Source organism: Brachypodium distachyon, chromosome 3 (genome assembly GCF_000005505.3).
Source record: "Brachypodium distachyon strain Bd21 chromosome 3, Brachypodium_distachyon_v3.0, whole genome shotgun sequence".
NCBI lineage: Eukaryota > Viridiplantae > Streptophyta > Magnoliopsida > Poales > Poaceae > Brachypodium > Brachypodium distachyon.
Genome location: NC_016133.3, coordinates 54,211,938 through 54,232,442, shown reverse-complemented (window position 1 = coordinate 54,232,442; position 20,505 = coordinate 54,211,938). Strand labels below are relative to the sequence as shown.

General features: G+C 48.8%; 3 protein-coding genes and 1 long non-coding RNA gene across 4 annotated transcripts; 2 read left to right on the top strand and 2 right to left on the bottom strand.

The window, feature by feature from the left end:
- Positions 1–549: 549 nt before the first annotated feature.
- Positions 550–4,446, top strand: LOC100824292 (zinc finger CCCH domain-containing protein 18). Its single transcript, XM_003570237.4, has 4 exons — positions 550–776; positions 1,596–1,913; positions 2,767–2,827; positions 3,116–4,446. Exons 1-4 carry the CDS (start codon positions 639–641, stop codon positions 4,123–4,125), a joined length of 1,527 nt encoding a protein of 508 aa, XP_003570285.1. The 5' UTR covers positions 550–638; the 3' UTR covers positions 4,126–4,446.
- A 326-nt stretch (positions 4,447–4,772) lies between these two features.
- On the top strand, positions 4,773–8,231 carry LOC100823985 (probable serine incorporator). The gene is made up of 6 exons (XM_003570236.4): positions 4,773–5,123; positions 5,234–5,473; positions 6,695–6,806; positions 6,910–7,084; positions 7,350–7,590; positions 7,664–8,231. The coding sequence occupies exons 1-6, from the start codon at positions 4,940–4,942 to the stop codon at positions 7,954–7,956; spliced, it is 1,245 nt and encodes a 414-aa protein (XP_003570284.1). The 5' UTR covers positions 4,773–4,939; the 3' UTR covers positions 7,957–8,231.
- Positions 8,232–8,327: 96 nt separating this feature from the next.
- Positions 8,328–10,646, bottom strand: LOC100823679 (protein TIC 55, chloroplastic). Its single transcript, XM_003570235.4, has 3 exons — positions 10,151–10,646; positions 9,712–9,814; positions 8,328–9,594 (listed from the first exon to the last, which is right to left on the bottom strand). The coding sequence occupies exons 1-3, from the start codon at positions 10,546–10,548 to the stop codon at positions 8,476–8,478; spliced, it is 1,620 nt and encodes a 539-aa protein (XP_003570283.1). The 5' UTR covers positions 10,549–10,646; the 3' UTR covers positions 8,328–8,475.
- A 5,201-nt stretch (positions 10,647–15,847) lies between these two features.
- LOC106866331 lies at positions 15,848–17,292 on the bottom strand. Its single transcript, XR_001406722.2, has 2 exons — positions 16,792–17,292; positions 15,848–16,678 (listed from the first exon to the last, which is right to left on the bottom strand). It is a non-coding gene; the product is annotated as an uncharacterized LOC106866331 (long non-coding RNA).
- Positions 17,293–20,505: the final 3,213 nt, after the last annotated feature.

Below are 20,505 nucleotides of genomic sequence, written 5' to 3'. Positions count from 1 at the left end.
CATATTTAAGCAAAGGCTGGCTATATTGAATTAACTTATGTACCTTAAATAGGAGAGTAGCTCCAAATTTCGTTTGTACCTCTTTTGAAAGATTGTATTGTTTTGATATTTGATCATGAATGGAATCCATCTTTACCATATAGAAGAAACAATATATAGTGTGAAAATATTTTTCTGTGGTCTAACCAAAAGTCCTTTGTGCAATGACTTGACTTTTTTTTCGTATTTTTTGGATCCTTTTGAATTTCAAAAGCTACAACTCACACAAAAAACTTTTTTATACATACGGAGTTATTTTCATCTGTTCATAGAAATACATTGTGTTTTACTCGTATTTTGTTTTTCCGTTGCAATGCACGGGCGCCGTTCGATGACGAGTCGGATTCGAACACAGATCGCGTTTGGGTTCGAGTCTGAACCACGTGCCATTGGGCCGTGCGTGGCTAACGGATCGACGAGACCAGCCCACCAGTCTCGGCCTGAGAAGCCCATAGGAGCCCACCCTAGCGGGCCCAGTCCTCCGATACCCATCGTCCTCCCGGCGAAGCGGCGCTGCCGTTCCGGCACTTCATCCATCGAATCGGCGGCAGGAACGGCTCCACCAGAGACCAGCGGCGGCTCGTCTTGACCGGTGACCCATGGCGGGCGAGGGGGAGGAGGACGAGGCGGCGGCGGTCGAGCTGCAGCTGGAGCAGCACCTGGAGGAGCAGCGGTCCTCCCTCGCCGCCGTTGACGAGGCCCTCGCCGCCGACGCCTCCAACGCGGACCTCCTCGAGGTAACGTACGCCTCGCTGTCACCCCCGCCTCAGCTCCTGAATCTGTGGCACGGCCTCAGATTGCTGGAGATGTTATCGGGTCCGGATTAACTCCCAGGGAATGGGGATTCTAGGGGGCATCCCTGATTCGTTCAGTAGGGAATAGGGAGCGAGTGGCTGTTGGAGTGAGGCAGTGAGCATAGAATCCGTAGAATCTGAATCATGGTAAGTACTAGTGCGACGAGAGTAGTGCTCGGATGGATTGCTTCTTTATCCATGGTGCTAGTAGAAGATGTAAATAGGGCATTCAGCTGTTTGCGCTGGGTCATTAGTAGTGAGTTGCAAAAGTGAATGATGCTCTTTTTGGGAGGTGAGGGTAATTGGTACATTGGTGGACGACAAGAACCGCACTCCTTTGTAAGGTGTGGCACTGTTCCTGTAAATGCCTGTGGAAATTTCTGGACGGGTTAAATTAGTTGATCCATCTTGTTGTCTCGTTAGCAGCAGCTAACTTAAGAAATTAGAAGAGTATAAATGTTGCATATATTACAACATCTATATGTTTGCTCTCAGTATTGAGAGCGGCATAACAAGTGGTAGTGAAAATTTGCACCTTGCCTTATTTCTTCCAAGTGTAGTTGTTCATCGATGACTGTTGAGAGAATGTGGGGGGCGTTGCTTTTACATTGTTCATTCCTGAGATGTGTAGGCAAATATATATGCATGTCTTGGCTTAAATGTTCTTAAAGAGATTTCTGCACCCTTCTGGGGAATTTCAGATCATAGTGCTTCCTAGTTTTGCACTCCTACATCCGAGTTAAATTGTGTATTGTTCTGAAGGTGCACGAGGAACTGCTTGCTGCGATTAAGGATGCAGAGGAGGGACTTTTGCATTTGAAGCGTTCTAGGCTAGTGAAGCAAATTGACGAGACCTTTCCAAATCAGGGGTCAGCATCGCAAGCGATAGAAGTTGCTGTTGAGCCAATAGATCCAGATGATGTTGAGCCAGAACCATTGGCGCCACAGGAATTTCCAGTTGGATCTAAGTGTAGATTCAGGCACAATGATGGGCGTTGGTATAATGGATGTGTTATAGGACTTGAAGGTTCAAGTGATGCAAGGGTCTCTTTTCTGACACCCACATCAGAAAACATGTCGGTGAGTCATGCAACTTGATATATCAATTTTAACACAAAGCTCATCTTTCGAATTGTACCAGTCTTTCTGCCTGGTAACCACCAGACTTAAACCCCTTACATACTGATACTGTTGATGCTGGTGGATATGTGGCACACTAGCTAGTAGGAAAAAAACTTGGTCATCTTCTAGTATTCACTCTCTCTTTTTTTTGGGTGATTTCACTCTCTTTTTGTTACTGTTTTCCTTCTTGAAATATGATGGACCTGTGCGGTTGTTTTATTGAATGGCCTCGGACTATTGTGTGACTGAACAACTATAGTAAAATAGTCTCAGGTTGTAGCATAATATGCTCTCTGGGTTTCTCTACATGTCATCTCAGTTCTAAACTCAATATAAGTCCTTGCTGCTGTCAGGTAGAATGAATTCAGTTGTCTACTGTGCTAATGCATAATCAACATGAACGCTTACATGGGTTTTCCTTTTTTTGAACCCCACTCAAGAATTTTTTATGAGCGGTTGCCTGGCAGAGTGGCATTACTTTTTGTTAGGAGAACCATGTGAAATGTGCGTATGTTCAGTACTTGTCTTCTTCTCAATAAGCCATAAACCATTTGATGCAAAATAAATTTCTTTTAAATTTTTAATAAAACCTGAGTGTCTATCAGCCTCTATTTTCTTCCATCCCACAGACACCCAAACATGTATAATGAAGGCAGAAAAACCCCTCTTAGCGCAGGTTACAGGTGGTACCCTATAGCTATCTTTCCTTCAGCCATACCTTTTTGCTGCTTATAATGTGAATGTAGTAATACCCCGAACAAGGTACATTGTCCTCAATTGACTAACTAATACAAATCTGCCCATAGTGCAGATGTGCAAGTTCTTTCTACAGCAACGGTGTCGGTTTGGTAGTAACTGCCGATTGTCCCATGGTATGTAAATGCTTATTTCACCTTTTAAACGATTGAACCCTTTAAAATGTGCTTTGTTATTGACATTTGCTTTTCACATAAAGCAATAATCACCCCATGTGGGTGTACTTCATGAAATGATTTGATCCTTGAGTTGATTCGTATTTGCATTTGTGGTGAATAATGTGTAAATATGCACATATTTGCTCCTTTTCTGTTTTCCTATTTCTATGGTGAAGATGTGTGCATTGGTTCTGTTCATACAGGTAAAGTGATATGCAGCATGTCTAACCCAGAACTTCTCCTCAGGTATTGTAATTTCTACTTCATCCTTGAAGCGGTTTACTCCAACTAGATGGGAGCAGTCCTTGGCAGGATCCAACATACTAGCAGCTTCTGGGCATCATTCTGGCCTTTGGAGGAGAGCTGAACTTGAGTCGTGGGATGATGATTCGAAGCTTGGTCAGGTTGTCTTTCAAGATGATGGGAGCACTGCGAGGCTTCCAGGTGATTCTCTTTCTATCCCAGAATATGCTGATGTGAGCGATGAAGATGATGAAGGAGGCTCAAGCGAGGGAGAATCGGACTTTAGTGAAGATGGTGATAAGGAGGATGAATCCATTCATCGGGGTGTTGGCCTTGTGGAATCCACAAATTCAAGTGGTGTTCAGTCAGAGACTGTGATCTTTGCAAAGTGGGAGCAGCACACAAGAGGCGTTGCCTCCAAAATGATGGCGAGAATGGGGTATCGAGAAGGAATGGGGCTAGGTGTGTCTGGCCAAGGCATGGTTGATCCGATCCCAGTAAAGGTATTACCCCCTAAGCAATCGCTTGACCATGCAGTGGCTGCAACTACAAAGGAGGATGGCAAAAGTATAGGCCGTGATAAAAAGCGCAGTCGGGGTGGGAAAAGGAAGCGTGACAAGAAGTTTGCAGAACTGGCCAGGGCTGCTAAAGTTGAAGAAGAAGAGAGGTCTGTCTTCAGCTTCATGAACAGTCAGCTAGTAAACCAAGATGTTACTGATGGCTCAGCCAACAAAGCTAGAAAAGAGTCATCAGGTCAGGCCAGCGGGCATGCTAAGAAGGAGGACAGAAGATCCCTGCTCGCATACGACGACGAAGTGAAAGATTTGAAGAGTCAGGTTGGGAAGCTGGAAGAAATGGTGAAACGAAACCGCAAGGACAAGGCTGTGCACGATGCTGCTTCCAGAAAACTGGAACAGACACGGAAGGCACTTGCTGACGCTGAAGCAACGCATGCTTCAGCAACCAATGCGGTTACTAGAAAGGAGAAAGAGAAGAAATGGTTAAAATTCTGACACCAATTTCATGTGCCGGTACTTTACCTACTACACATCTATGTTGGCCATGCATGGAGCTTAAGATTGTTTGCTTCCTTCAGCTCTTACTGTGTCCCTGTATGGCTTCAGTGTTTTTATCGAAGCTGTGTTGTAGTAAGAGGCAGAAGATTAAGGATGTGATGTCTAGTTAGAGGAGTTTTCGGTACGGCCCATTAGAACCATCCTGTAATAGCCATCTGAACTCACAAACATCTGGATAATTGGCCTGCTCATATCTGTTGGATGAATGCTTTGCCTGTTCTGCAGTGTATGAAATTGAGTACATGATTGTGTTGTAAACGGAGTCTCATGTTCACGTTATGCAGGTTTGACAAATTTGAGCCGCGTTTGCGCGGTATTATGGAAAGGTCACCCAACCATGGAGGTATTGTGAAATTTTGTCAAAAAAAATTATCGTCACAAAGTCCAATTGTTTTATGTCCACCACTGTAGAGCCATGGACGTATACTCGTATAAGGCGCCGGTAAGTCTATTAAAATTGTTAAAACTGCAGTAAGAAACGTTAAAATTTGTCCAGAAAGCATTAATCTGACCCGGTCTCCTTATCTGGTCCAACCCGACCGGCCCGGCGGCCTCCCGCTCCCACGGTCCCACCTCAACCCGCAACCGAATCCACTTCTTTTCCTCCTCCCGTCTCCTCCCCAACACGCGTTCCCCAGAAATTCCCCACCAAATCCCCAAACCCGAACCTAGGCGTCGCGCGAGCTCCAATCCCCTGCCCGATCGATTCGATCCCATCTGATCGCCGGAGAAATCCAGACGAGGCGCCACCATGTGGGCAGCGTCGTGCCTGGCGTCCTGCTGCGCGGCGTGCGCGTGCGAGGCGTGCCGGACGGCCGTCGGCAGCATCGGCCGCCGCTCCGCCCGGATCGCCTACTGCGGCCTCTTCGCGCTCTCCCTCCTCACCTCCTGGGTGCTCCGCGAGGTCGCCGCGCCCCTCCTCCAGTCCATCCCATGTATGTGACCTAGCCCCCGAATCGATCGTTCCCCTTGATTACTGACGACGACCCCCGCCCTGGCATCGATTTCGATCGAATTGATTGAGATTCTCGTGCTGTTTGTGCAGGGATTAACCACTTCCACAAGACCCCGGACCGCGAGTGGTTCGAGACCGACGCGGTGCTCAGGGTCAGCCTCGGGAACTTCCTATTCTTCACCATCCTTGCCGGCATCATGGCTGGCATCAAGGACCAGAAGGACCCCCGCGACAAGATCCACCACGGCGGCTGGATGGCCAAGATATTCTGCTGGGCAGTCATTGTCTTCCTCATGTTCCTGGTCCCCAACGGCGTCGTCAGCTTCTATGGTGAGCCCCCTTTCTGCCCGTTTGTATACAGTATGTGTGCCTGGTATCTACTGATCACATGGTGGACAACTGGACATAATCGTCGAGATAATAGAATGAAATTGGAATGACCGCTAATCACCTAAAAGAAGGACACGATAGACACGTAAAGATAACAAAATCAAAGCTTCTTCCTCTGTTTCTAATATAAGATGTTCTAGCTTTGTTTCTTTGTCCTAAGTCAAACTTCTTAACATTTGACTAAGTTTATGGTTATGGAAATATCTACCAACATCCGACATATAAAACTCTTAGTTTTATTAAACACATCATGATATATATCTTCATAGTATACTTGATATTGTAGATGTTAGTACATTTTTTCTATAAACTTAGTCAAACTTTAAGAAGTTTGATTTAGGACAAAGCTAGAACATCTTATATTTAGGAACAGAGGTAGTAGGAGATACAAGGTGTTCATACCCTCTTGGAAAGATTTGTTCAGGAGTTGACTAGTTTTGTTCAGCGTTTTCCATTCCATGCACTAGAAAATGACTGGAAAGGGTTTGTTAAGGCACTTCCCGAACTAAACAATAAATGTCAGAAAAATATGAAAATGTAGAATTACTAATATGCACAACAAATCAAGGTACAACTATTCTGTGCTATCGAGACATATGCGATTTCTCAGAAATTATGGGATATCCTCCCAACACAATTGGTGAGACATGTTCTAAAAAAGGATAAATAATTGTCTGTATGGTCATTAGTCTCAATGTAATTGAGTTGTCAACTAGATGTTTCAGTTAATTAGAGAAAAATCGGTACTGCCATGTGCATGTTCATGTGGGTATCTAAATGTGAGCTAATTGAATTTGGATTAACATTTGCTCCTTCTATAAGGATCATGAACTGTTTCTAGTGTATGTGCGCTTGTTTGTTTCACAAACAAAACATGAGTTGGGAGACCTTGAAATTGTGGCAGATTATCTTATTTGTTGGTGTTTTCCTGGTTTATAGTTTAATCTAGCTGTTGCATTATGTAATCTTTCCTTAAGCGATAGAACTCTCAAACCATCATACTAGTGACACCCACCCTTTGTTGTTTCTTGACAATTGAAACTGCCAATATTTATTTCTATGTTTGTTAGATATGCAACTTTTGCTATTGGCTTTATTGGAGATGCATGGTTCATCATTAAAAAGTTGGCGATGCTTACTGTAGTTATATGTTTTTTGCAGAATCGATATCCAAGTTTGGATCTGGACTGTTCCTCCTTGTTCAAGTTGTTCTTTTGTTGGACTTCGTGCATGGATGGAATGAGAACTGGGTCGCCAAGGATGAACAGTTCTGGTTGGTAGCTTGTCTCCGCTGTTGTTTTAGCCGAGCTTCCACTGGTTTATAGTGCTTCTTAGTTCCCTCAAATATATCTTTATTTACTTCTTCACTACTGCAGGTACATGGCTCTGTTGGTTGTCTCAGTTGTTTGTTATATTGCCACATTCTCTTTCTCGGGTCTACTCTTTCACTGGTTCACTCCATCAGGACAGGACTGCGGGCTGAATCTGTTCTTCATCGTCTTCACATTAATGCTTGTGTTTCTATTTGCTATTGTTGCACTGCACCCAAAGGTATTATCTTAGTTTTCCTTTTCATATGCCTTAGTCTATTTTTATTGTTTGGTTAATTCAGAATGTTTTGTCCATGTTATACCATGAAATGTTCATATGTGAAGTTTTTTTTTCATCATTATGTAATTGCTATCAAAGATTTACCTCATAGATTTATAATAGGACTTGGCTTATAGCCGTGACACAAGCTATTGATCCTATTGCTTGCACTGGATATAGTTTTAGCTCGTATTAAAGGTGATTTGTAATTTTATGATTTTGGCAGATCAATGGAAGCTTGTTGCCTGCATCAGTTATTGCTCTCTACTGCACCTATCTGTGCTACAGTGCACTTTCCAGTGAGCCAAGGGATTACAAGTGCAATGGGCTTCACAATCACTCCAAAGCTATGTCAACTGGTAGCCTTACATTGGGATTGATAACCACCATCCTTTCCGTGGTCTATTCTGCTGTCCGTGCTGGCTCTTCTGCCACCGTGCTTTCGGCACCAGACTCACCACGTGCTGGTGAGACTGCCTTCTACATCTACTTAACTAATTATGCTGTATCTGTTTCTTAACTCGTTGGCATTTCCTTCAGGTGCCGACAAGCCGTTGCTCCCCTTCAGCAAGGCAGATGAGGAGGAAGCTAAGAAAGATGTGCCAAAGCCAGTGACGTACTCCTACTCATTCTTCCACCTCATTTTCTCCCTGGCAAGCATGTACTCAGCGATGCTCCTGACTGGCTGGTCGACCTCAGTCGGCGAGAGTGGAAAGCTTGTTGATGTTGGATGGCCATCTGTCTGGGTCAGGATGGCAACCCAGTGGGCAACAGCTGGTCTGTTTGTCTGGTCTCTCGTAGCCCCCATCCTGTTCCCTGATAGGGAATTCTAGATCGACCGGTTAACCTGCCAAGAGTGCATCATCCGTTTGGAGCATGTAGCTTATCAAACGAGTCTGCTGCAATACCTAAGCTGACTATTTCTCTATTTGGCATGTGATATGTTGCGAGAAACCCTGGCAAGAAGCTGGCGTTCGTGTGAGGTCGTCGAGTCTGTCTGTTAACTATTGTTTGGCATTAGGCATTGTGCCAGTATTTGCGTGTGAAACTACGGTGTTTGATTGTATATATACTGAAGTTGGTTTACTAACTCTGTTAGATTGATGCATTTTGATTTCTGCAGAACATTACTAACATGCACCCTTAGCTGTTGATTTCTGCAGAACTACATAAGCAGTGAAAATAATGGTTTCTAAAGTTCCAATTCTTTCCAACTTATTAAATGCTACTATTACGCAACTTTGGGTTGCAGAATGTACAAATATGCAAGGACAAAACTAAAGAAATGCTTCTACTGATGACTAGAAAATTATAGACGGCCAGTTGAATCTCATCACAGCTTTCTAATCTCACTAGAGTCTTCTGTGTGTCCTAATAAAGTTTGTTGTAACCAAAGAAACCACCGAGCCACAAGCATATGACGCCGCCGCGAGCACCGCGGCGGACGCCAGCCAGACGGCCTTCCATTGCCTCGTCGCCGCCAGGACGGCTGCCGCTGCCGCCACCGCAGCTAGGACAACAAAGGCGTTCTTCAAGGCGGTGTACCTGTTCACCGTCTCCCTGCACCCCTTGCAGTGCACGACGTGCCGGAAGTACCTGTTGGTGGGGTTCGGCGCGTGCGTCGTGCCGATGCCGCCCTTGGCCGGGAACGACGCCGAGATCCCGGCGACCGCCCCCGCGGGCGCCTGCTCCACGACCGCAGGCACCGGCGGCGGCGACAGCGTGCTGTGCCCAAAGTAATACGGCATGCCGTGGCCTGCCTTGTCCATCCACCTCCGGTACTCGGCCACCCACGTGTCCGAGGACCGGAGGTTGAGATACAGCTCCTTTGTCGGCACCTTCTCCCTGAGCAGCACCTCGTTCTGCGACGACAGGAACCCCATGTCCTGCTCGAACACCTTGCACGCGTTCTGGTGGAAGTACCACTGCGGCAGCACCTTCATCAGCGGCGAGCTGGCCGTGGACCCGAACCTGACGAGCAGCATCGCCTTCCCTTGCCCGGCAGGCCTGCAAAGGAACTGGGCCGAGAAGCACTGCTCTTTCCCGTCCTTATCCACGAACTCGAGCGTGTTGGTGAGCACGCAGGGGGCCTCGAAGCGGAGCAGGCTGCGGAGGTGCGGGGCCCGTTCGCGGGCCCAGTAGCCCGCGAAGCCCCGGCGGGTGCGCTCCGTTACCTCGAAGGCCAGCGGCTGCGCGTCCTCCCGCTTTGCCGTCCAGTCGGTGCGGTCGTGGGAGATGGGCACGTGCGCCGGGTCCATGAGGTTCTCCAGCAGGATGGAGTGGTCGTAGGGGAGCTCGTGGACCGTGGACAGGTCCGTGAACCCGGCCCGCGCGTACGGCTCGAACCAGGGCAGCTTGGACGAGTCCGGCGGGTTAGACGGCGACATCCAAACCCACACCACCCCTTGCGAGTCCCGCACCTCGTAGTTGCGCGCGCACGCGTTCCGCGGGATCTTGGCGCCATCAGGCAGCTGCATGTTGCACACACATATGTATATTGGTTGTGTTGGTCTTCTCATTGTACCGTATATGCATGAAGATAACCGAGAAGAAGGGCTGTTGGTCGGATTAATTGGTGCTGAGCGTACCTGTGGGATCTTGACGCACTTGCCCTCCCCGTCGAACTGCCAGCCATGGTAGAGGCACTCTAGCTTGCCGTCAACGAGCTGCCCTTCGGATAGCTTGGCTAACCTGAAGAAGCATGAATGTTAATCATCACCGATCATGAAGGCTTAATTAATCCGCCGGTGCATGAAGATCCATTTCTGAATATATTTTTATCTAAAATTGTACCACTGCTCCATATATGATCCTTAAATCCGTACTGCTACTTCTGTTCTGAAACGCGGTGAGCGTACACCTGTTAAGTTACGAAACTGCCACGCCCAACACGCAGTGATTGACAGACAGACAGACACACGATCACTCATCCCAGACTGAAGAAGAGAGAGGGCAGGAAGGGCAGGAAGGATTAAATCTCTGGACAGTGAGATGAGACTCAGAGAGACGAATGAACGAATGAATCACCTGTGGGGGCAGCGGTCCTCGTGGCATCGGAGCACGCCGTCGGCGTCGCGGTAGAGCACGAGCTGGCGGTCGAAGACGGTGAGCGGGAGCGCGGCGTCGTCGGGCACCTCCTTGGACAGGTACAGCGGGTACCACTCCTCTTTCCAGTCGTAGTACCTCCCCTTGGCCTCATCGCCCTCTCCTGCCTCCTCCTTCGGGAGCAGGGCCTCCTCCTCCTCCACCGCCTCCGCCGCCGCCGCCCAGCACCTCCCGAGCCCCTGCCGCCGGATCCCGATCGCAGCAGCCCCCGGCCACCGCCGCCGCACGCCACTCGTCCTGTTGCCCGGAGCTGCGGTGAAGGAGACTGATGGGAGGAGGAGGGAGGGGCGTGGCAGTGTGGTCGCGGGAAGCGTCGTCATGTTTTGGTTGGCGGAGAGAGCTTTGGTGGTCGATGCGGAGGATAAAGATCCGCGTGAGCGGGCTGCATGCGGACACACGACACGGGAAGCTCTTCTTTCCCTCTACGTTACTCGTACGTGTACGACTTCCGGCGCGTGCGTCCATGATCCGTCCTTATCGTGCAACTGGCGAGTTCACGCACAGTGTTCCTGCCGAAGAATTCGACGTCCCACGGCACGTTTCCTCCGTCCAAACCCTCTTTTCTCCATTCTCTCCAGCCATCTATCTCTTCTTCTCGCCGACACCACAGGCCACCGTCGTCTTGCAATGTACTCCCTCATTTATCAATGAGATTTCCGTTTTACAGATTTTGATCAAGAATTTCTCAATAACCAAACTTTATCCTTTCCATCGACCCGCCGCCCGAAGGTTAGTCACTTTCGTCTTGCAATATATGTTTCCCCTTCTTGTTGTCACATCTTGTCACCCTCTCCATCGACCGACCATCGTCACGCAATATAGGTCTGCTGCCACACCACACCCTCTCAATTGACACATCCACACATTTGCCCACAATTGTCTTGCAACATGTGTTTCTTCTTCCCACCGCCACATCCAGTCATCCTTCCCATCAGCCCACCATTCGGCATTTGTCCACCGATATCTTTCGGCGCTTGTTTCTTCTTCCTTCAGCCACACACCTAGTCACCCTCTCCATTGACCTACCATCCGACACCTATCCCTCTTTCGTCTTGCAATGTCTATTTAACAATAGTCGGGGGGCGAAGACATCATATAACCATTGGTATCCGATGATAGTCTACGAATCCTTTTTAGAAATAACAAAATACGCTTAATACACAACTACATCGGTAAGTGGAAAGGGTGACATCGACGATGTATTCTCTCGGTTTCACCTTTTGCCAGTATTGCTACCTCGGCACACCGCTCTTACGATTCCCTAGCACCACGTTTAAGCTCCATCTGCCCCGCGGCCATCTCTCTATACCCGAGGAGTACAAGTGCTTAATCTAACTATCCTTAGCTAATCTATGTTGAGTTGTCGAACCTTGACATGTCCAAAACAGTTATTTTCCTTCACTCCAATTCATAGCCTGATATTTGCTAGAGTGCAAGAATGCCATTCAATAGTTGCATGTCCTATGACCAACAAAATGAGCTAATATTCATGAAACAAAACCTATGAGAATTCATGATAACTGTTTTTTTAGGATATGTGCATTTAGATTTTGAGGGTAACTAGGGCGGGAAAAAGCTAACTGGCACAACATTTTGGGGCTGTTTGGGTTGCAGACGTGGCTCGCCAAGCCAATTTTTTGGTAGTTGACTGCTAACAGGGACTTCGTTTGGATCAGCGCCAAATATCCAGAGCGCCAAATATCCAGAGCGCCAAATATCCGGAGCCAAGCCAATATTTTGGTCACCTTATTCCATTTTTACGCGCACGCCCTGGCGATATCGTGGGCGAGATCGTTCGCCAATTTTGGCGGGGTTCGTTGGGGCGTGATCCAAACGGCCCCTTTGTATCAAACTTGAAAAGAGTTACATGTAAAAGGGATGGGGGTGCAAGACCGTAAAAACTAAATTTCAATTTTCGTGCAAGATGGGACAACATTCGTCATTTTCCATTACAACCGATAGATGAATCGTTCTGCAGTATCCCGGCCCAGCTGCCAGACGATCGATCAATGGAGCAAAACATGCCAGTACCACCTGGGCCAGCCAGCTGCCATGATGAACCCACCCCAGCCCAGCCCTCTCATCATTGCACCATAACGATGGGCAGCACCGCACAGTGCACGCACTTTGCCTTCAATCCCTTCGTAACCAACCATGGTCCCTTTCGCAATTTAAAAAAAAACATGGTCCACGCAAATTATTAGCCCATGAACAGTACGAATATATGGCTGCACTCATTTCTCTGTATCGCCATCGCCATCCGCCATCGGCGTGCGAGCATGCCGCGCGTCATTGATATGATCCATCGGTTGGCGTCGGGTCGGGTCGGTCGGCCAAGCCATCATTCTCGTCGTACCGTCGACAGGCGCGGGCGCCGAAATAAATGGCCTAGCTGCGTTACGTACGTACGTCGCCGTCCGTCCAATCCATCCATCGGTCGATGCAGATCGAGCGACCTGCTCCTCGCTTTTTCCCCTCCGGCCGTGACCTCTCCTGGTACGTACGCTGGACGAGGCACGAGATTTGCTGCACGGCGTGTGCCGTTGGGCTGCGTGCGTTAATTTAACAGGCACTGCCAAAAATTTTAGTTAACATACGTAAATTCAACGTGAAAAGTAACAACAAAAGAGTATGCAACGAAAACATATAATGGAATTGCATGATAGATTATATATTATTCACTTAGTGAAAAATAGCATGCATGCATGCGCAAAAGAATATGAGTTTCCACTAAATAAATGTGAACAAATTAATGGTACGATGATTTTAGTTACATACGTGAACTTACATTTCTGATGAAATTTATAGTTAACATACATGATGATGTGGCATGCTTGCAATGTTAGAGAAATCTAATAGTGGGGTTCTACTACTTAGATATTGAAATTTTTAGTTAACATAATGAGGGAAAAGTAAAAACAAAAGAGTATCCAATGAAAACATATAATGAAATTGTATGATAGATTATATATTTTTTCACTTAGTGGGAATAAATTGATGAAGTAGCATGCATGCATGAGCAAAACAAAATATGAATTTCCACGAAATAAGTCACTTAGTGGGAATAGCTTGATGAAAAGTAGCGTACATGCATGCGCAAAAAAAAAAGAGTTTCCACTATATAAGTGTGAACAAATTAATGGTATGATGATGTGGCATGCTTGAATGTTGAGACAAATCTAGTAGTGGGGTTTTCCTATTTAGATATAAAAGATTCGTGCCCAGCGCTAGCTCTAAGAGCCTGAGCTGCATGGTACATTGGTACTCCGGCTGTGAGTTAGATCATCTTCACCCGGCCCCCTAAAGGCCCGGCTTGGAAGACGTTGGCGCTTAAAATCCGACCCAGACGGTCTCATCAAATTGTTTTTAGCCGGCGCGGTCCAAATAATTAGCCGGCGTTCCAAGGCCGAACCCAACCCACGGGAGGCGAGCGAAGGCACTGGCGAAACGTTTTATTGCTGCAGGTCCGCCTGTCAGCGCCATTTATCGTCCTCATCAGCTTCCGCGTTAATTGACTCGGCTTCCCAGATGAGTTATATCGGTCGCCGGTTCAAACCGTCGTCCAGTCCGTCGGCTTCCACACGGCGCGTCCCGCGCATTCCCGACGTCCCCGCCTTGTTCACACCCCGGCGGCGGGTATGAATGTAGGTACGGGGCTGGGTACTCCGGCTCAGCCGATGTATGTACGGGTGGTGAGCGAACGTACGGGGTGCAGTGCAGGGCATGGGCAGCGGCAGAGCGAGCAGTGCGCGCGTCAAATCAGCGTGTCAAAATTAATGACCTACCGGTCTTAAATTTCGCGGTCGCCCACTCGGCGACACGGCTAGCTTAGCACTAGGCAGGCAGGGCCTTCTTCTACTACAGGCAGCTACTACTCCGCTCCTCCTACCTACTCGCACGCAAAATAAAAACAAGACAACCAACAGAGCCCCGCGCAGTGTCGCCCTTGCCGGCTAGCTTGCTTGCTTGCCCCGTCCCGTCCAGTCCGGTCCCCGGACGTACTACTCCTACTCGGCTGCACCTGCACACACGCAACGCATGCATGTGCCGTTGTACAGAGACGCAATACAGTTAGAAGCGCTGAGCACGAAATCTCTTGGCCGAACGAGGTGTTTAAAAACAGATCAAGAAATTGGAACGAGCGATGCCGAAATGGCTGCTCGATCGTCGAGTGTCCAAGCTGGGTATGCAAGCGAGAGAGGTTCTTTTGAAAGGAACGGGGAACGGGAACTTTCACCTAGTGCCGTTTTTCGCGTGTCGAGGCGAAAAGGAGATGGCGATATCCATCCTGGGGGGTAGCTACAGAATAATTGAATATATAATCTAATCCATTCAAAAAGGGCGGCAGACAGGCAAGCACTAGCGAGGCAAACGGCCGGCCGGTCCTCGAGAGCACGGGCGAAGTGTAGCTAGCGATCCAAGCAGCTTGCCTACTACCCGTCAGCTTGTACTCATCTGCTTGCTTTGCCCCCACAAAAGCTAGCTAGCTCTAAGCTAGTCAGTCAGTCAGTCAGTCAAAGCCACCTGCAGGTGATCACCTTTAAACACGCCGGTCGTGTTGCACCCCTTGACTTGCTTCAGCACCGAAACCTCCCAAATAGAGACAGATCAACCCCGCCTGAACACAAAAACCTCACAGGAAACTCGGCGTTCTCCAGTTACAAATGACAAGTGGGCATTCGCTTGCGCGTTCCACGTTGCAGTACAGTTGTAACAGAAGAAGAAAATTGTTGCTCGGGCAAGAATGGACCGTAACAAAACCGGAGCTTATAAAATTTACAAACGGGCCCCGGGTGTTAAACAAAAACAACAACTGGGACGGTGAAACCATCCATGACCACTGCCTGCTGCGCTCGGCAACCCAAGCCTGCCGGCCCCACAGATCAGTGTGGGGGCAGGCAGCTGCAGCTACAGCTGCAGCAGCGAGTGAGCAGTAAATGCAAGCTAGTACTCGTAGGCAGTAGTACGGCCATAGCTTATTTAGTAGTAGGCGCCTAGCCTTAGCCTTAGCCTGGCGCCTGGTGCGTCTCACTTTCTCACGGACGCACGCATGCGCAGGCAGCGGCAGCAGATGACACAAGTTGATCGATCGACCCAAGAAGAAGACATGGGGAAGAAGACAAAGGGGGTGTGGGAGGGAGAGTGATGGGAATTTGGGAAGCTCAACAAGCAACATTGGGAAGAGATCAAGCGAGGTCCACTACCGAAGGCAGTCCGGCGGTGCACGCGTGCAAGGAGAAGCAAGCATCCAAGCAAAGCAGGCCATGATGGAAAACGGACGGGTTTTGGGTTTTGCTGAATGCAAAGCACGGCTGCTGGCTGGCTGATCGATCTGGAGTATCTCTATCTCACCACCACCTCCCTTGGCCGTCGTCTTCTTCCTTGTTGGAATGTTGCCCCCCACTGGCCGGAACGGAACTCATCATGGCAACAGGAACAGACCAAAGCTAATTAATGCGTGTGCGTGTGCGTGCGCTCATATACAGACAGCCAGCGAGCCTCTATGGCTTCGTTTCACTCTCCACTCACTCACTCTTCACTGTGTGGGTTGAAACGAGAACAGGGCACATGGTCGATCTGAATGAATCGCAGGAGCAAGAAACAAGTTTGGGCGCTTTCTTTTTTCTCGTTTTACCAACCTCTGCTCTTTCCATTCCATTCCGAATCAGGGATTAAACCACCCACCACGGACGACAATAACGGCAGCAGAACGAACAAATTACACAAGAAAGTGTATGTAATCGATTGAAGGAGACGGGGGGGGGGGGGGGGGGGGGGAAGCAAGCCCAGCAAAATAAGTGAAAGAAAGAAAGGGAAAAAAAAGTGATTGAGCCTATTGTGCCAATATCTTACTACTCTCGCAAGTGGACAGCGCGCCTCAGGACAAGGGAGAAATCAGCTCCCCCACACCCTAATCATCCCCTCTTCCTCGCCGTCTTCTTCTCCGTCTCCATCCTCCTCTTCGTCTTCCTGCAATGCCATGGCTAGCTTCAACAGCAGGGCACCTCCACTACTACTACCAGTGGACTGGGAAACGAAAGGAGCAATGTGTAGTGTGGTGGTTGTACAAGAACCTGATGCTCTCAGCAATGGGAGTTGTTATATCTCTCACTCACTGACTCTCACACTCGCACTATATCGATCCCTTGCTCTCTCTCTGAAGCTTTCTTTCTCCCCCTGGTGCTTTGGGCTTGTGTACTCAGCTACCTAGCTAGCTCCCACTCTCCACCTTCTCCTCCTTCCCTCCCTTTATGCTTTCCCCCACCTTTGACGTGAGAGGAGATCCTCCTCCCACCTCCCTCTTCCCCTTCTCAGCTGGGGGGCGGGCCCACCACCGGGCCAACCCTCCTTTCCGCCTGCTGTGGCTGTGGCTGTGGCTCCTCTTCCTCCTCACCTTCTCCTCCTTTTACTCTCCTGCTCTCCTCCATGCCCCTGCGCGTTCTGCTACTCCTGCTCAGCGAGAAAAGGAAAAGGGGGCAAGTGTAAGGAGCAGCTAGCCACCACCAACGGCAGGAAAGCAAAAGCAAGGAGAGAGCTTTGAAGTTAGCCAGGGAAGTACTGACCGGAGGGGGCTCTGCGGCCGGAAAATGCTAAAGAAATGGAACGTGCAATGTGGGTGGAATGGAATGCGGTGTCGTCGAAGGACGGATGAGTGTACAAAGACCACACTTTAGACCAAAAGATCACACACACATGCAGCGGAGAGACACGAGATGAGGCCGGATCGAGCAGCTGTAAATTTCCCCTCACCTGTACTGTGTCTGTATTTTCTTTTCCCCGGCCCTCTCTGTTTCCCTTTCTTCTTCCTTCCCTTGCAAAGGGCAGCTGCAACCCGCCAACCCGGCCACCCACTCGAAAGTTTCAACAAGCAGAGAGAGATATGTAGACAGAGAGAGCGTGGAAAGAGAGCTCTCGGCTCGCTCTTTCTCTCTGGAGTTACTGTACCACGCTGGTAGTACTACTACTGTACTGGGTGAGCTAGCTAGCTACGGTTTCTCTTCTTTGAAATGTCCAATCCACACGAAGAGCTACTACAACTAGCTGCTTTCCCCCCGCCCGCTGAGCTGAAATAGGGCGCCTAGATCTGCGGCAGCACGGGGAGAGACAGAGAGGAGAGACGGACGAAATGACCGGGCTGCCCCTGCCGGGCGACCAAGGCACCGAGGGTAAAACCGGGATACAGCCAGCCAGCGGGGATGACCGTGGCATCGGAAGGCGTACTCCCCCGGATTTTACGTATCCGCCGGTGGGGGGCTCGACGCGAGCCACAGCCTGCGCGTTCCGCTCCGGGAGGCACGTACGCCGTGGGCCCACCTGTCAGTCCCCTCGTCAGACGTGGCCCTGCTGCATGAGTGCATGTTGCAGCTACGCTAAGAGCCAGCGAGTAGCTCTAGCGGCCTGCCCTGCCCCGGGCCAGTTCACACCTCACAGCAGTACTCGGGAGTTGGGAAACGCAGTTAGGGTAAAAGTGTACTCCATCAGTAAATAGAGTATTGTATGTTGCAGTTAAGGAGTGCTATCACATATTTTTGCCTGATGGTGATTAACTTAAACGGTGGTCCAACAAGGCAAATGTTGTGATGGGTCATCGACCGGCCGAATTTTGGGACCGTCAGCCACGACTGTTTCTCTACGAAACGTAGTGGTACTGGTATTATTAAAGTTTCTCTACACCAAGCCTTAATCCACACTGTCTAGTTCCGATCGAGCTTGCGACGGATAGATAGCAATGTGAAAGGGGAAGGTGGCTAGCCTACCCTGGGTTAGTGGAGGAGTACTACGTAGGTCAGAGCCAGGGTTAGTACTACTCCTACCACCATAGTAGGCGGGCAGTGCAGGTGAGGCATGGTGCATGCTGCGCTCGGCCATGTGCCCCCCGCCCTGCCCCAGGCAGAGAGCAGGCGACCGCATCCCAACACCAGGCGCGACCACCAGATCTCCGGGACCAGGCCGGCCCAGACCCAGACCCCGACCCGGACCGACCTCACCCCCACATTTCTTGCACTCCCTTCCCAGGCCACCACCACAGCCGCTTCATCATTTCATCCTGGCTACGTACCACTGCTACTAAACGCCAATAAAAACTCCACATTGGTGTATTTATTGCAATTTAAATACTCGGTTACCTCATTATAGAATCACGTGCTCATGGTTATATGATGCATGGAATGTATGATTGTTCGAAGATACTTAAATACACTTATGTGTTTTAAGAAATCTGGCGATTATCAATGGAATACAGTATATCTTGTATGAATATTGGAAAGACTGTCCGGGCACATTGATAATCGGAAGGAGATAGGTCATTGATTAGATTACAACCCTAATATCGATCTACATGATTAGTGGAATTTAAACATGATCATGGCGCATTGCTCACAGGTGCATGTTCCAAGGACCCACAGTTAGAGTCCCTAACGGATGGACTATATCGTGGTTGGTAGTTTAATCTGGACTCTGTCTGGAAACTAGTTTAAATATGATGATTTAAAACCAGGACTATTATCTGTAGATGCAGTATAAGAAGGTCCTTACCTCCTAGCCTCAGATTGCAGAATTGTGAGCGGCACAACGGAAAAACGCAGAGGAGTAGAGGGTAGACCACCAAAATTTCTAACATTGGTATCAGAGCTTACGGTTAATGGCGGCCAAATTAAAACCTAATCCGCTGCAAATATAGCCGTTACACAATCCTGTCGCAAACTCTGACGGCGCTCCTCCATCGATGTGGGCTCTCATCCGCTACGTGTTCTACTACTGCAATCGCTCAGAAGGAAACTCTGAAACAGAGGAAAGATGGAACCTATTTGCCATAATTAATCGCCACCACCGCCTCAGATGGAGATCGCCTCGTCGATGTCGATTTCTCTCTCGCCACTGCCTCCACTCAAGCCACCGCCACCTTGAGGAACCCACCCAGGCTGGAGACGTGGGCTGCCGCCTCCAAGCTTCTCCAACCCCGCGCTGTCGTCGACCTCGACGCCGCCGCCTCCACACGCAGTCAGCTTCACCCAGGGCGACCGTGGAACTCGCGATCACAATTCGATCTCATTGTGGAAGGGGCCTCCGGAACCCTGGCAGCCGCCCTGCTGGTTGCTGCTCCGTCGCCCACCTCCAACCCGCTGGACATAGCGCTTCACCCCGAGGCACCGTCGGCCTCTTCTTAAACTGGATCCGCTGGCAGCAACCTGCGTACTAGCCGCTGCCGGACATCTCTCTCTCCAGGAATTGAAACCCAACGATCTCACGAAACTCTGGCTCACACACGACCTCATCGTGGAATCGGCCTTAGATTGGAGGACTGTTACTGCTGTTTGGATTAACCAATTTCTCCAAGATTTGGGAATTGCCACCGCGGCCACCTTTTCGCTGGTCCGCGTCGGATATCGCGCTACGTCGCGGGCCTGCTTGCTAGCCGCTGCCCGCGCCTCGCCGTTCGTCGGGCCGCTAACGGCCTGCCAGCCTAGCTGGTCTTCCTCCCGATCGTGGCCACCGCAAGCAGTACATGGGTCATGGACGCATGGGGTCATGGGATTCTGACAGCAAGGGACTGAACACAAACGTGATTACAAGTCACGGACTACTCGCCTGGACTGCAACTCTGTTTGCTCTGCTTGATTATTTGAGCTCCTTGCAAAGCAGAGGAAATACTCCTTGGGAGGGGGAAGAGCTACTGGAAGTATTTTTATACGGAGTATTTTCTTTTGCTAGCACTTGCTACACATGGAACCAACTAGTCGTACTCAACTACGATCAGGATTCAGGAATCAACTACTATGTTCAATCTTTTTGTGACAAGCCTGGATATTATTGGTTGCGGCTACTGGTGTGAAAGGACTAATATTTCTTCATGGTTTCTAGTTCCTGGTTGGCATCACTTATTATTGGAGGAAGATGAAAATACTCCCTGGAAAGGAAATTTGCTCTCAGTTAACGGAATGTCCAGTATTATTTTGTGTACTGAATTTTTGTTTACAACTATTTTTTTAAAGAATAGTTGGAATATGCTCTCCGCTGCTACATTATATATATAACTAGAATACTATAGCAACTTGATATATAAAGACAATTCCAAAGGAAAGATATGTGTATTTGGGCCTTTCAGATAGATATGACATACTTTGGAATTGGAAATTGTATATATCATCTAACTCGCTTAGGAGGAAAGCCACTAATATTGCTATAGGATACTATATTTACTTACAATGAGAAGGAATTTAAATTATTGTTATCAATTGGAATTTGTTGGACATACTATTTGGAAAAGGAAGAGTGAA